At 61.9% G+C, this 15,253-nt stretch overlaps 1 protein-coding gene across 1 annotated transcript in view; it reads right to left on the reverse strand.

Annotated features, from left to right (window-relative positions):
* The window catches only part of UBA1 (ubiquitin like modifier activating enzyme 1), a 56,781-nt gene that overhangs the window by 27,602 nt on the left and 13,926 nt on the right, over positions 1 to 15,253 (reverse strand). The window contains exons 5-10 of the mRNA XM_075489531.1: positions 12,187 to 12,321; positions 7,987 to 8,093; positions 6,245 to 6,335; positions 5,997 to 6,129; positions 3,560 to 3,657; positions 857 to 1,003 (exon numbers count right to left, since the gene is read on the reverse strand). Coding sequence (XP_075345646.1) covers positions 857 to 1,003; positions 3,560 to 3,657; positions 5,997 to 6,129; positions 6,245 to 6,335; positions 7,987 to 8,093; positions 12,187 to 12,321 — 711 coding nt within the window. The remainder of the gene's footprint in view (positions 1 to 856; positions 1,004 to 3,559; positions 3,658 to 5,996; positions 6,130 to 6,244; positions 6,336 to 7,986; positions 8,094 to 12,186; positions 12,322 to 15,253) is intronic.

Here is a 15,253-nt window from a genome sequence, read left to right on the forward strand (position 1 = left end):
CCTGGTGGCCTCCATGTCCCCAACGTCCCCCATGGCCTCAACACTCCGATGTCCCCAATGTCCCCAGACAGTGGTGGGGCCATGGCGGACGGCCATGTTGGTGCAGAACATGGTGGCCTCCATGTCCCCAGTGTCCCCAAATGGTGGTCATGCCATGGTGAGCGGCCATGTTGGTGCAGGACCTGGTGGCCTCCACGTCCCCAATGTCCCCCATGTCCTCAACACTCTGATGTCCCCAGTGTCCCCAAATGGTGGTCGTGCCATGGTGGGCGGCCATCTTGGTGCAGGACATGGTGGCCTCCATGTCCCCAAAGGTGGTCGTGCCATGGTGGGTGGCCATGTTGGTGCAGAACATGGTGGCCTCCATGTCCCCAATGTCCCCCATGTCCTCAACACTCTGATGTCCCCAATGTCCCCAAATGGGGGTCGTGCCATGGTGGGCGGCCATGTTGGTGCAGAACATGGTGGCCTCCATGTCCCCAAATGGTGGTCATGCCATGGTGAGCGGCCATCTTGGTGCAGGACATGGTGGCCTCCACGTCCCCAAATGGTGGTCGTGCCATGGTGAGCGGCCATGTTGGTGCAGGACCTGGTGGCCTCCATGTCCCCAATGTCCCCCATGGCCTCAACACTCTGATGTCCCCAATGTCCCCAAATGGTGGTGGGGCCATGGCGGACGGCCATCTTGGTGCAGGACCTGGTGGCCTCCATGTCCCCAAAGGTGGCCGTGCCATGGTGGGCGGCCATCTTGGTGCAGGACCCGGTGGCCTCCATCTCCTCAACGTCCCCAACACCCTCAACGTTCCCCGTGTCCCCAGGCCCCCTGCGACGTCCCCAAGGTCCCCGGTGTCCCCACCTGGTGGCGCGGCCGAGGCGGGCGGCCATGTTGGCGTATGAAGCGGTGCAGGGCCTGCCAGCCCCAGTGCATGATGGGAGGTCTCTCGGCCTTCCCAAAGTCGGTGATCATCAGCTCCGGCTCCACCAGCGCCTCCCGCAGCCGCTTCTGGGGACGGGGGGGACGACGGGTGAGCTCCCAGTGCCTCCCAGTCCCTCCCAGTATACCCCAGTGCCTGCCCAGTATCCCCCCAGTCCTCCCCGGTATCGCCCAGTGCCCTGCCAGTCCCCTCCCAGTGCCCCCTGATGACCTCCCACCGCCCCCCAGTACCTCCCAGTGCTCCCCAATCCCTCCCAGTGTCTCCCAGTCTCCTCCCAGTCCTCCCCAGTATCACCCAGTGCCCTACCAGTGCCCTCCCAGTGCCCCCGATGACCTCCCACCGCCCCCCAGTACCTCCCAGTGCTCCCCAATCCCTCCCAGTGTCTCCCAGTCTCCTCCCAGTCCTCCCCGGTATCGCCCAGTGCCCTGCCAGTCCCCTCCCAGTGCCCCCTGATGACCTCCCACCGCCCCCCAGTACCTCCCAGTGCTCCCCAATCCCTCCCAGTGTCTCCCAGTCTCCTCCCAGTCCTCCCCAGTATCACCCAGTGCCCTGCCAGTTCCCTCCCAGTGCCCCCTGATGACCTCCCACCGCCCCCCAGTACCTCCCAGTGCTCCCCAATCCCTCCCAGTGTCCCCCAGTCTCCTCCCAGTCCTCCCCAGTATCACCCAGTGCCCTACCAGTGCCCTCCCAGTGCCCCCGATGACCTCCCACCGCCCCCCAGTACCTCCCAGTGCTCCCCAATCCCTCCCAGTGTCTCCCAGTCTCCTCCCAGTCCTCCCCAGTATCGCCCAGTGCCCTCCCAGTCCCCTCCCAGTGCCCCCTGATGACCTCCCACCGCCCCCCAGTACCTCCCAGTGCTCCCCAATCCCTCCCAGTGTCTCCCAGTCTCCTCCCAGTCCTCCCCGGTATCGCCCAGTGCCCTCCCAGTCCCCTCCCAGTGCTCCCTGATGACCTCCCACCGCCCCCCAGTACCTCCCAGTGCTCTCCAATCCCTCCCAGTGTCCCCCAGTCCCCTCCCAGTCCTCCCCAGTATCACCCAGTACCCTGCCAGTTCCCTCCCAGTGCCCCCTGATGACCTTCCACCACTCCCCAATCCCTCCCAGTGTCCCCCCGTCTCCTCCCAGTGTCCCCCCAGTCCCCCCAATCCTCTCCCAGTCCTCCCCAGTATCACCCAGTGCCCTCCCAGTTCCCTCCCAGCGCCCCCTGATGACCTCCCACCGCCCCCCAGTACCTCCCCAATCCCTCCCAGTCCCCCCAATCCTCTCCCAGTCCTCCCCAGTATCGCCCAGTGCCCTCCCAGTTCCCTCCCAGTGCCCCCTGATGACCTCCCACCGCCCCCCAGTACCCCCCAGTGCTCCCCAATCCCTCCCAGTGTCCCCCCGTCTCCTCCCAGTCCCCCCCCAGTCCCCCCAATCCTCTCCCAGTCCTCCCCAGTATCGCCCAGTGCCCTCCCAGTACCCTCCCAGTGCCCCCTGATGACCTCCCACCGCTCCCCAGTACCCCCCAGTGCTCCCCAATCCCTCCCAGTGTCCCCCAGTCCCCTCCCAGTGCCTCCCAGTGGCCCCTAATCCCCTCCCAGTCCGCCCCCAGTCCCCTCCCAGTGCTCCCCAATCCCTCCCAGTCCCCCCAATCCTCTCCCAGTCCTCCCCAGTATCGCCCAGTGCCCTCCCAGTTCCCTCCCAGCGCCCCCTGATGACCTCCCACCACCCCCCAGTACCTCCCCAATCCCTCCCAGTCCCCCCAATCCTCTCCCAATCCTTCCCAGTATCGCCCAGTGCCCTCCCAGTTCCCTCCCAGTGCCCCCTGATGACCTCCCACCACTCCCCAGTACCCCCAATCCCTCCCAGTGTCCCCCAGTCCCCTCCCAGTGGCCCCTAATCCCCTCCCAGTCCGCCCCCAATCCCCTCCCAGTGCTCCCAGTTCCCTCCCAGTGCCCCCTGATGACCTCCCACCGCTCCCCAGTACCCCCCAGTGCTCCCCAATCCCTCCCAGTGTCCCCCAGTCCCCTCCCAGTGCCTCCCAGTGGCCCCTAATCCCCTCCCAGTCCGCCCCCAGTCCCCTCCCAGTGCTCCCCAATCCCTCCCAGTCCCCCCAATCCTCTCCCAGTCCTCCCCAGTATCGCCCAGTGCCCTCCCAGTTCCCTCCCAGTGCCCCCTGATGACCTCCCACCACCCCCCAGTACCTCCCCAATCCCTCCCAGTCCCCCCAATCCTCTCCCAATCCTTCCCAGTATCGCCCAGTGCCCTCCCAGTTCCCTCCCAGTGCCCCCTGATGACCTCCCACCACTCCCCAGTACCCCCAATCCCTCCCAGTGTCCCCCAGTCCCCTCCCAGTGGCCCCTAATCCCCTCCCAGTCCGCCCCCAGTCCCCTCCCAGTGCTCCCAGTTCCCTCCCAGTGCCCCCTGATGACCTCCCACCGCTCCCCAGTACCCCCCAGTGCTCCCCAATCCCTCCCAGTGTCCCCCAGTCCCCTCCCAGTGCCTCCCAGTGGCCCCTAATCCCCTCCCAGTCCGCCCCCAGTCCCCTCCCAGTGCCTCCCAGTCCCTCCCAGTGGCCCCTAATCCCCTCCCAGTCCGCCCCCAGTCCCCTCCCAGTGCTCCCAGTCCCCTCCCAGTGCCACTCACGAAGCGGATGTGCTTGGGCATCTTGACCTGGGTGACGATGCCCCCCCTCACGTAGTCCCCGAACCCGCTGGTGTCCCCGATGCTGAAGGTGTACGGCCCTGGGGGGAGGGGCCGTCACCAAGGGACCCGGGCGCCCGGCTGCACCCTATAGAAGGGACCCAGGCGTCCGGGAGACCCTATAGAACCCTAAAGACATCTGGGAGACCCCCTAGGAGGGACGCAGGCATCCGGGAGACCCTATAGAAGGGACCCAGGCGTCTGGGGTGCCCCCCACAAGGGACCCACGTGCCCGGGGCACCCTATGGAAGGAACCCAGGCGTCTGCGAGACCCTATAGAAGGGATCCAGGTGTCCGCCAGACCCTATAGAAGGCACCCAAGTATCCCTGAGACCCTATAGAAAGCACCCAGGCATCTGGGAGACCCCCTAGAAGGGATCCAGGTGCCTGTGGCACCCTACAGAACGGACCCAGGCGTCCGGGACACCCTATAGAAGGGACCCAGGGATCCGGGACACCCTATAGAGGGGATGCAGGCATCCGGGACACCCTATAGAAAGGACCCAGGTGTCCAGGACACCCTATAGAAAACACCCAGGCAACCAGGACACCCTCCAGAAGACACCCAGGCATCCGGGAGACTCCCTAGAAGGGACCTGGGAGTCCGGGGCACCCTATAGAAGGGACCCAGGCGTCCGGGAGACCCTATAGAAGGGACACAGCCATCTGGGACACCCTATAGAAGGGACCCGGGTGTCCGGGACACCCTATAGAAGGGACACAGGCGTCTGGGACACCCTATAGAAGTGACCCAGGCGTCTGGGACACCCTATAGAAGGGACCCAGGCATCCGGCACACCCTATAGAAGGGACCCAGGCGTCCAGGATGCCCTATAGAAGGGACCCACATGTCCGGGACGCCCTACAGAAGGGACCCAGGCGTCCGGGGCACCCTATAGAAGGGACCCAGGCGTCCGGGGCACCCTATAGAAGGGACCCAGGCGTCCGGGAGACCCCGTAGAAGGGACCCGGGCGTCCGGGACACCCTATAGAAGGGACCCAGGTGTCCGGGAGACCCCCTAGAAGGGACCCAGGCATCCGGGACACCCTATAGAAGGGACCCAGGTGTCCGGGACACCCTATAGAAGGGACCCAGGTGTCCGGGACACCCTATAGAGGGGATGCAGGCATCTGGAACACCCTCCAGAAGACACCCAGGCATCCGGGAGACCCCCTAGAAGGGAGGCAGGCGTCTGGGGCACCCTATAGAAGGGACCCAGGCATCCGGGAGACCCTATAGAAGGGACACAGCCATCTGGGACACCCTATAGAAGGGACACAGGCATACGGGACACTCTATAGAAGGGACCCAGGCGTCCAGCACACCCTATAGAAGGGACGCAGGCGTCCGGGAGACCCCCTAGAAGGGACCCGGGCGTCCGGGACACCCTATAGAAGGGACGCAGGCATCCGGGACACCCTATAGAATGGACCCAGGTGTCTGGGGCACCCTTTAGAAGGGACCCAGGTGTCCAGGACACCCTATAGAAGGGACGTGGGCGTCCGGGAGACCCCCTAGAAGGGACCCAGGCATCCGGGACACCCTATAGTAGGGACCCAGGTGTCCGGCACACCCTATAGAAGGGACCCAGGTGTCCAGGACACCCTATAGAAGGGACACAGGCATCTGGGGCACCCTATAGAAGGGACCCAGGCATCCGGGATACCCCCTAGAAGGGACGCAGGCGTCCGGGACACCCTATAGAAGGGACACAGGCATCTGGGACACCCTATAGAAAGGACGCAGGCATCCGGGAGACCCCCTAGAAGGGACGCAGGCATCTGGGACACCCTATAGAAGGGACGCGGGCGTCTGGGACACCCTATAGAAGGGACGCAGGCGTCTGGGACACCCTATAGAAGGGACCCAGGCATCCGGCACACCCTATAGAAGGGACCCAGGTGTCCAGGACACCCTGTAGAAGGGACGCAGGCGTCTGGGGCACCCTATAGAAGGGACCCAGGCATCCGACACACCCTATAGAAGGGACCCAGGCGTCCAGCACACCCTATAGAAGGGACGCGGGTGCCCGGGGTCCCCTATAGAAGGGACGCAGGCGTCTGGGACACCCTATAGAAGGGACGCAGGCATCCAGGACACCCTATAGAAGGGACGTGGGCGTCCGGGAGACCCCCTAGAAGGGACGCAGGCGTCCGGGACGCCCTATGGAAGGGACGCGGGCGTCTGGGACACCCTATAGAAGTGACCCAGGCATCCGGCACACCCTATAGAAGGGACGCGGGCGTCCAGGAGACCCCCTAGAAGGGACGCAGGCGTCCGGGACGCCCTATAGAAGGGACGCAGGCATCCGGGACACCCTATAGAAGGGACGGGGGTGCCCGGGGTCCCCTATAGAAGGGAGGGGTCGCCCGGGCTCACCGAGGACGCGGATCTCGACGGGGCCGCAGCCGTTCAGCTCCTCCATGCCCTCCACCTCGGTGAAGGTGACGAAGTCGCCCGTCTCGAAGCCGTGCCGCGCCTCGTCCAGGCACGTCACCTCCCCGGGGCACCCCTGGGTGGGGGGGGGGGGACACACAGACACCCAGGGGTGCTGAGGGGACCCCCACGCCCCGGGGGGGGGGGTCACCCCACCCCCAGCCGCAGGGCACCCCCCGGGTAGGCGGTACCTTGGTCACCATGGAAACCATGGCGCTGAGGGGTTGCTCCCCGTTGGTGTCCGTCACCACCATGTCGTCCCCGAAATCGCAGAAAAGCTGCCTAAAATGGGGGGGGGGGGGGGAGGGGAGGGAGGGGTCAGCCGGGGGAGCCAGGCGTCCGCGAGACCCTATAGAACGGACCCGGGCAGCCAGGAGACCCTATGGAAGGGAGCCAGGCAGCCAGGAGACCCTATAGAAGGGAGCCAGGCAGCCAGGAGACCCTATAGAAGGGAACCAGGCAGCCAGGAGACCCTATAGAAGGGAGCCAGGCAGCCAGGAGACCCTATAGAAGGAAGCCAGGCAGCCAGGAGACCCTATAGAAGGAAGCCAGGCACCTGGAAGACCCTATAGTAGGGACCCAAGTATCTGGGGGAGACCCTATAGAAGGGAGCCAGGCACCCAGGAGACCCTATAGAAGGGAGCCAGGCACCCAGGAGACCCTATAGAAGGGAGCCAGGCACCCAGGAGACCCTATGGAAGGGAGCCAGGCAGCCAGGAGACCCTATGGAAGGGAGCCAGGCAGCCAGGAGACCCTATAGAAGGGAGCCAGGCAGCCAGGAGACCCTATAGTAGGGACCCAGATATCTGGGGGAGACCCTATAGAAGAGACCCAGGCAGCCAAGAGAGCCTATACAAGGGAGCCAGGCAGCCAGGAGACCCTATGGAAGGGAGCCAGGCAGCCAGGAGACCCTATGGAAGGCACCCAGGCATGCGGGAGACCCTATAGAAGGCACCCAGGCATCTGGGAGACCCTATAGAAGGCACCCAGGCATGCGGGAGACCCTATAGAAGGCACCCAGGCGTCTGGGAGACCCTATAGAAGGCACCCAGGCATCTAAGAGATCCTATAGAAGACACCCAGGCGTCTGGGAGACCTTATAGAAAGGACCCAGGTGTCTGGGACACCACCCAAAAGGGACCCAGGCATGCGGGAGACCCTATAGAAGGCACCCAGGCATGCGGGAGACCCTATAGAAGGCACCCAGGCATCTGGGAGACCCTATAGAAGGCACCCAGGCGTCTGGGAGACCCTATAGAAGGCACCCAGGCATGCGGGAGACCCTATAGAAGGCACCCAGGCATACGGGAGACCCTATAGAAGGCACCCAGGCATACGGGAGACCCTATAGAAGGCACCCAGGCATGCGGGAGACCCTATAGAAGGCACCCAGGCATACGGGAGACCCTATAGAAGGCACCCAGGCATACGGGAGACCCTATAGAAGGCACCCAGGCATACGGGAGACCCTATAGAAGGCACCCAGGCATACGGGAGACCCTATAGAAGGCACCCAGGCATGCAGGAGACCCTATAGAAGGCACCCAGGCATACGGGAGACCCTATAGAAGGCACCCAGGCATACGGGAGACCCTATAGAAGGCACCCAGGCATGCAGGAGACCCTATAGAAGGCACCCAGGCATACGGGAGACCCTATAGAAGGCACCCAGGCATGCGGGAGACCCTATAGAAGGCACCCAGGCACGCGGGAGACCCTATAGAAGGCACCCAGGTGTCTGGGAGACCCTATAGAAGGCACCCAGGCATGCGGGAGACCCTATAGAAGGCACCCAGGCATACGGGAGACCCTATAGAAGGCACCCAGGCATGCGGGAGACCCTATAGAAGGCACCCAGGCATACGGGAGACCCTATAGAAGGCACCCAGGCATACGGGAGACCCTATAGAAGGCCCGCAGGCGTCCGGCTCACCCGAAGAGCCCGCGGGTGTCGGCCACCACCAGCTTGATGCCGTGGCTGTGGCAGAAGTCCCCGACCCAGAGCTGTTCCTCCAGCGACGAGTTGGTCAACACCACCACCTATAGAGAGGGGACGGCCGTCCGTCCGTCACCCGGGGCGGGGGACGGACAGACGGACAAGGGGGGGGACGGACAGGAGGCCACGGGGGTTGAATACATCCCCCCCCCCCCCCCCCCCCACGCACCCAGGGAGCGTTATGGGGAGGATTCGAGGGGTACAGGCGGCCACGGAGAGACAAGGAACCACGGAGAGGTACAGGCGGACGCACAACCTGGCAGGCGGACGGACAGACGGACGCCACGTGGCACGTGGAGACCCTCAGACCCAGAAAATGGGGGGCACAGGGGGTCCTGGGGGGGGGAACGGGGGGTCCCGAGTGGGTACAGGCAGCCACGGAGACACAAGCAGCCACACAGAGGTACAGGCGGACAACAACCAGGCAGGCGGACGGACAGACGGACGCCACGTGGCACGTGGAGACCCTCAGACCCAGGAAATGGGGGACACAGGGGGTTGTGGGGGAGGGAACGGGGGGTCCCGAGTGGGTACAGGCAGCCACGGAGACACAAGCAGCCACACAGAGGTACAGGTGGACAACAACCAGGCAGGCGGACGGACAGACGGACGCCACGTAGCACGTGGAGACCCTCAGACCCAGGAAATAGGGGGCACAGGGGGTCCTGGGGGGGGGGGAACGGGGGGTCCCGAGTCCCGAGTGGGTACAGGCGGCCACAGAGATACAAGCAGCCACGAGACGTACAGGCGGACAACAACCAGGCAGGCGGACGGACAGACGGACGCCACGTGGAGACCCTCAGACCCAGGAAATAGGGGGCACAGGGGGTCCTGGGGGGGGGGAACGGGGGGTCCCGAGTGGGTACAGGCGGCCACGGAGACACAAGCAGCCACGAGAGGTACAGGCGGACAACAACCAGGCAGGCGGACGGACAGACGGACGCCACGTGGCACGTGGAGACCCTCAGACCCAGAAAATGGGGGGCACAGGGGGTCCTGGGGGGGGGAACGGGGGGTCCCGAGTGGGTACAGGCGGCCACGGAGACACAAGCAGCCACGAGAGGTACAGGCGGACAACAACCAGGCAGGTGGACGGACAGACGGACGCCACGTGGCACGTGGAGACCCTGAGACCCAGAAAATGGGGGCCACAGGGGGTCCTGGGGGGGGGAACGGGGGGTCCCGAGTGGGTACAGGCGGCCACGGAGACACAAGCAGCCACGAGACGTACAGGCGGACAACAATCAGGCAGGCGGACGGACAGACGGACGCCACGTGGCACGTGGAGACCCTGAGACCCAGGAAATAGGGGGCACAGGGGGTCCTGGGGGGGGGAACGGGGGGTCCCGAGTGGGTACAGGCGGCCACGGAGACACAAGCAGCCACGGAAAGGTACAGGCGGACAACAACCAGGCAGGCGGACGGACAGACGGACGCCACGTGGCACGTGGAGACCCTCAGACCCAGGAAATAGGGGGCACAGGGGGTTGTGGGGGAGGGAACGGGGGGTCCCGAGTGGGTACAGGCAGCCACGGAGACACAAGCAGCCACACAGAGGTACAGGCGGACAACAACCAGGCAGGCGGACGGACAGACGGACGCCACGTGGCACGTGGAGACACTCAGACCCAGAAAATGGGGGCCACAGGGGGTCCTGGGGGGGGGAACGGGGGGTCCCGAGTGGGTACAGGCGGCCACGGAGACACAAGCAGCCACGAGAGGTACAGGCGGACAACAACCAGGCAGGCGGATGGACAGGGAACAGCACAGAGAAAGAGTCAGACCCCGAAAATGGGGGGTACGGGGGGGGGCTGGGTGGGTACAGCCCGGTCCTGGGTGGGTACAGGCGGCCACGGAGAGGCAAACAGCCACGGAGAGGTACAGGCGGACAACAACCAGACGCACGGACAGCGGGACACAGACACAAACAGCCCCAGGGACGGTTGTGGGGAGGCCACGGCTATCCCAGGGGACACAACCGTCCCCAGGGGAGGTACACGTGGCTATTGGGGGTACAACCGGCCACAGAGGTTACAGTCGGTCCCCAAGTACAGCCGGACAGACGGACAAAAGACACTGGGGATGGTTGTGGGGAGGCCACCGCTGTTCTTGTGGTCACAACTGTCAGCAAGGAGGGGGACAGGCGGCTGTTGGGGGTACAACCAGCCACAGAGGTTACAGTCGGCCACATGAAGTACAGCCGGACTCACGGACAAAGGGCTGTGGGGAGGGCACGGCTGTCCCAGGGGACACAGCTGTCCCTGAGGGGTACAGGCAGCTGTTGGGGGTACAGCCGTCCCCAAGGGGTTACAGTCGGCCACGTGAAGGACAGTCGGCCACGTGAAAGACAATCGGCCACGTGAAAGACAGTCGGACGCCCAGTAATTGGCTCCAAGGTTGATTTGGGGGAAGAAAAGAGGGGTACAGACAGGGGTGCAGGCAGCTGTTGGGGGTACAGCTGTCCCCAGGGAGTTACAGTCGGCCACGTGAAGGACAGTCAGCCACGTGAAAGACAATCGGCCACGTGAAGGACAGTCGGACGCCCAGTAATTGGCTCCAGGGTTGATTTGGGGGAGGAAAAGAGGGGCACAGACGGGGATACAGGCAGCTGTTGGGGGTACAGCTGTCCCCAGGGAGTTACAGTCGGCCACGTGAAGGACAGTCGGCCACGTGAAGGACAGTCGGACCCCCAAATAATTGGCTCCAGGGTTGATTTGGGGGAGGAAAAGAGGGGCACAGACGGGGATACAGGCAGCTGTTGGGGGTACAGCTGTCCCCAGGGAGTTACAGTCGGCCACGTGAAGGACACTCGGCCACGTGAAGGACAGTTGGACGCCCAGTAATTGGCTCCAGGGTTGATTTGGAGGAGGAAAAGAGGGGCACAGACGGGGATACAGGCAGCTGTTAGGGGTACAACTGTCCCCAGGGAGTTACAGTCGGCCACGTGAAGGACAGTCGGCCACGTGAAAGACAATCGGCCACGTGAAGGACAGTCGGACGCCCAGTAATTGGCTCCGGGGTTGATTTGGGGGAGGAAAAGAGGGGCACAGACAGGGGTACAGGCAGCTGTTGGGGGTACAGCCGTCCCCAGGGAGTTACAGTCGGCCACGTGAAGGACAGTCAGCCACATGAAAGACAATCGGCCACGTGAAGGACAGTCGGACGCCCAGTAATTGGCTCCAAGGTTGATTTGGGGGAGGAAAAGAGGGGCACAGACGGGGATACAGGCAGCTGTTGGGGGTACAGCTGTCCCCAGGGAGTTACAGTCAGCCACGTGAAGGACAGTCGGCCACGTGAAAGACAATCGGCCACGTGAAAGACAATCGGCCACGTGAAGGACAGTCGGACGCCCAGTAATTGGCTCCAGGGTTGATTTGGGGGAGGAAAAGAGGGGCACAGACGGGGATACAGGCAGCTGTTGGGGGTAGAGCCGTCCCCAAAGGGTTACAATCAACCATGTGAAGGACAGTCGGCCACGTGAAGGACAGTCGGCCTCCCAAATAATTGGCCCCAGGGTTGATTTGGGGGAAGAAAAGAGGGGCACAGACGGGGGTACAGGCAGCTGTTGTGGGTACAACTGTCCCCAGGGAGTTACAGTCGGCCACGTGAAGGACAGTCGGCCACGTGAAAGACAATCGGCCACGTGAAGGACAGTCGGACGCCCAGTAATTGACCCCAGGGTTGATTTGGGGGAGGAAAAGAGGAGCACAGACAGGGGTACAGGCAGCTGTTGGGGGTACAGCTGTCCCCAGGGAGTTACAGTCGGCCACGTGAAGGACAGTCGGCCACGTGAAAGACAATCGGCCACGTGAAAGACAATCGGACGCCCAGTAATTGGCTCCAGGGTTGATTTGGGGGAGGAAAAGAGGGGCACAGACGGGGGTACAGGCAGCTGTTGGGGGTACAGCTGTCCCCAGGGGGTTACAGTCGGCCACGTGAAAGACAATCGGCCACGTGAAGGACAGTCGGACGCCCAGTAATTGGCTGCAGGGTTGATTTGGGGGAGGAAAAGAGGGGCACAGGCAGACGTAGGGGGTACGGGCAGACGTAGGGGGTACAGGCAGACATAGGGGGGGTACAGGCAGACATAGGGGGTACAGGCAGCCCCGGGGGGGGTACAGGCAGCGCCGGGTGTACCTGGAAGGGTGCGAGCAGGTCCTGGCTGAGGGGCTGGCGGGTGCTGCTGACGGCCACGTAGGCGTTGAGCTCCGCTAATCGGGGCAGCGTCGCCTCCGCCCGGTTCTGCCCCACGTCCTCCTCCCGCAGGTAGAACTTGGGGGGGGGGGGGGGGGGGGGGGAAACAACAACGAACAAGGTCAGGGGGGGTCCCCACAACCCACCCAGAGACACCCCCCCCCCCCCAACACCCAGGGAGCCCCCCAGAGAATCTATAGGGGATCTAGGGAACCCACGGGGGTATTTGGGGGGGTATTTAAGAGCTTGGGGGGCGTTTAGGCACCGTGGGGGGGGGGGTATTTAGGCCCCCCAGGAGGGCATTTAAGGCTTTGGGGGTGTTCTATAGGCCCCCAGGAGGGTACTTAAGGCTTTGGGGGGGTTCTATAGGCCCCCAGAAGGATATTTAGGGCTTTGGGGGGGTTCTATAGGTCCCCAGGAGGGTACTGAAGGCTTTGGGGGAGGTTCTATAAGCCCCCAGGAAGATCTTTAAGGCTTGGGGGGGTTCTATAGGCCCCCAGGAGGGTATTTAAGGCTTTGGGGGGGGTTCTATACGTCCCCATGAGGGTATTTAAGGCTTTAGGGGGTTTCTATAGGCTCCCAAGAGCGTATTTAAGGCTTTGAGGGGGTTCTACAGGCCCCCAGGAGGGTATTTAAGGCTTTGGGGGGGTTCTATAGGACCCCAGGAGAGTATTTAGGGATTTGGGGGGGGTCTATAGGCCCCCAAGAAGGTATTTAAGGCTTTGGGGGGGGTTCTATACGTCCCCATGAGGGTATTTAAGGCTTTAGGGGGTTTCTATAGGCTCCCAAGAGCGTATTTAAGGCTTTGAGGGGGTTCTACAGGCCCCCAGGAGGGTATTTAAGGCTTTGGGGGGGTTCTATAGGACCCCAGGAGAGTATTTAGGGATTTGGGGGGATTCTGTAGGCCCCCAGGAAGGTATTTAAGGCTTTGGGGGGGTCTATAAGCCCCCAGAAGCGTATTTAATGCTTTGGGGGGTTTCTATAGGACCCCAGAAGAGTCTTTAAGGCTTTGGGGGGGGTTCTATAGGTCCCCATGAGGGTATTTAAGGCTTTAGAGGGATTCTATAGGCTCCCAAGCGCGTATTTAAGGCTTTGGGGGGGGGTCTATAGGTCCCCACGAGGGTATTTAAGGCTTTGGGGGGGTTCTATAGGCCCCCAGGAGAGTACTTAAGGCTTTGAGGGGGTCCTACAGGCCCCCAGGACAGTATTTAGGGATTTGGGGGGGTTCTGTAAGCCCCCAGGAAGGTATTTAAGGCTTTGGGGGGGTCTATAAGCCCCCAGAAGCGTATTTAATGCTTTGGGGGGTTTCTATAGGACCCCAGAAGAGTCTTTAAGGCTTTGGGGGGGGTTCTATAGGTCCCCATGAGGGTATTTAAGGCTTTAGAGGGATTCTATAGGCCCCCAAGCGCGTATTTAAGGCTTTGGGGGGGGGTCTATAGGTCCCCACGAGGGTATTTAAGGCTTTGGGGGGGTTCTATAGGCCCCCAGGAGAGTACTTAAGGCTTTGAGGGGGTCCTACAGGCCCCCAGGACAGTATTTAGGGCTTTGGGGGGGTTCTATAGGTCCCCAGGAGAGTATTTAAGGCTTTGGGGGGGTTCTATAGGACCCCAGGAGAGTATTTAGGGATTTGGGGGGGTTCTATAGGTCCCCAGGAGAGTATTTAGGGCTTTGGGGGGGTCTATAAGCCCCCAGAAGCGTACTTAATGCTTTGGGGGGTTTCTATAGGCCCCCAGAAGGGTATTTAATGCTTTGTGGGGGTCTATAGGCCCCCAGAAGGGTCTTTAAGGCTTTGGGGGGGTTCTATAGGTCCCCAGAAGGGTTTTTAAGGGTTTGGGGGGGGTTCTATAGGCCCCCAGGAGAGTACTTAAGGCTTTAGAGAGTTTCTATTGGCCCCCAAGAGGGTACTTAAGGCTTTGGGGGGGATCTATAGGTCCCCACGAGCGTATTTAAGGCTTTGGGGGGGTTCTATAGGCCCCCAGGAGGGTATTTAAGGCTTTGGGGGGGTTCTATAGGACCCCAGGAGAGTATTTAGGGATTTGGGGAGGTTCTATAGATCCCCAGGAGAGTATTTAGGGCTTTGGGGGGGTCTATAAGCCCCCAGAAGCGTATTTAATGCTTTGGCGGGTTTCTATAGGCCCCCAGAAGGGTCTTTAAGGCTTTGGGGGGGTTCTATAGGTCCCCAGAAGTGTTTTTAAGGGTTTAGGGGGGGGTTCTATAGGCCCCCAGGAGCGTACTTAAGGCTTTGGGGGGGTTCTATAGGCCCCCAGGAGGGTATTTAAGGCTTTGAGGGGGTCTATAAGCCCCCAGAAGCGTATTTAATGCTTTGGGGGGTTTCTATAGGCCCCCAGAAGGGTTTTTAAGGCTTTGGGGAGGTTCTATAGGTCCCCAGCAGAGTATTTAAGGGTTCGGGGGGGTTCTATAGGCCCCCAGGAGAGTATTTAAGGACTTTGGGGGGTATTTAGGGTGCCAGTGGGGTATTTAAGGGCCATGGGGGGATATTTACCCCCCCATCAAATTAATTACCCTGGGGGGAGCATTTAACTCCCCCGGGCAACCCCATACCCCCCACAACCACCCCCCATGGAGTCTAATTACGCCAGAGATTAATTAATTATCCCCCAAATTAATTAATTACCCAATGGTGGGCATTTAACTCACCTGATGAGCCCTAGTAACGACCCCAGGGGGAATTAATTACCCCGTGGGGAGCATTTAGCTCCCCTCGGCAACCCCATCACCCCCCACAACCACCCCCCATGGCATCTAATTACCCCCCAGATTAATTAATTATCCCCCAAATTAATTAATTACCCAATGGTGGATATTTAAGTCCCCTGATGAGCCCTAGTAACGACCCCAGGGGGAATTAATTACCCCGGAGGAAGCATTTAGCTCCCCCAGGCAACCCCATCACCCCCCACACCCCCCCCAATGGGGTTTAATTACCTTCTGATTAATTAATTACCACCCAAATTAATTAATTGCTGCATGGGAAGCACTCTAAGTCTCA

Source organism: Mycteria americana, unplaced genomic scaffold (assembly GCF_035582795.1).
Source record: "Mycteria americana isolate JAX WOST 10 ecotype Jacksonville Zoo and Gardens unplaced genomic scaffold, USCA_MyAme_1.0 Scaffold_177, whole genome shotgun sequence".
Classification (NCBI taxonomy): domain Eukaryota; kingdom Metazoa; phylum Chordata; class Aves; order Ciconiiformes; family Ciconiidae; genus Mycteria; species Mycteria americana.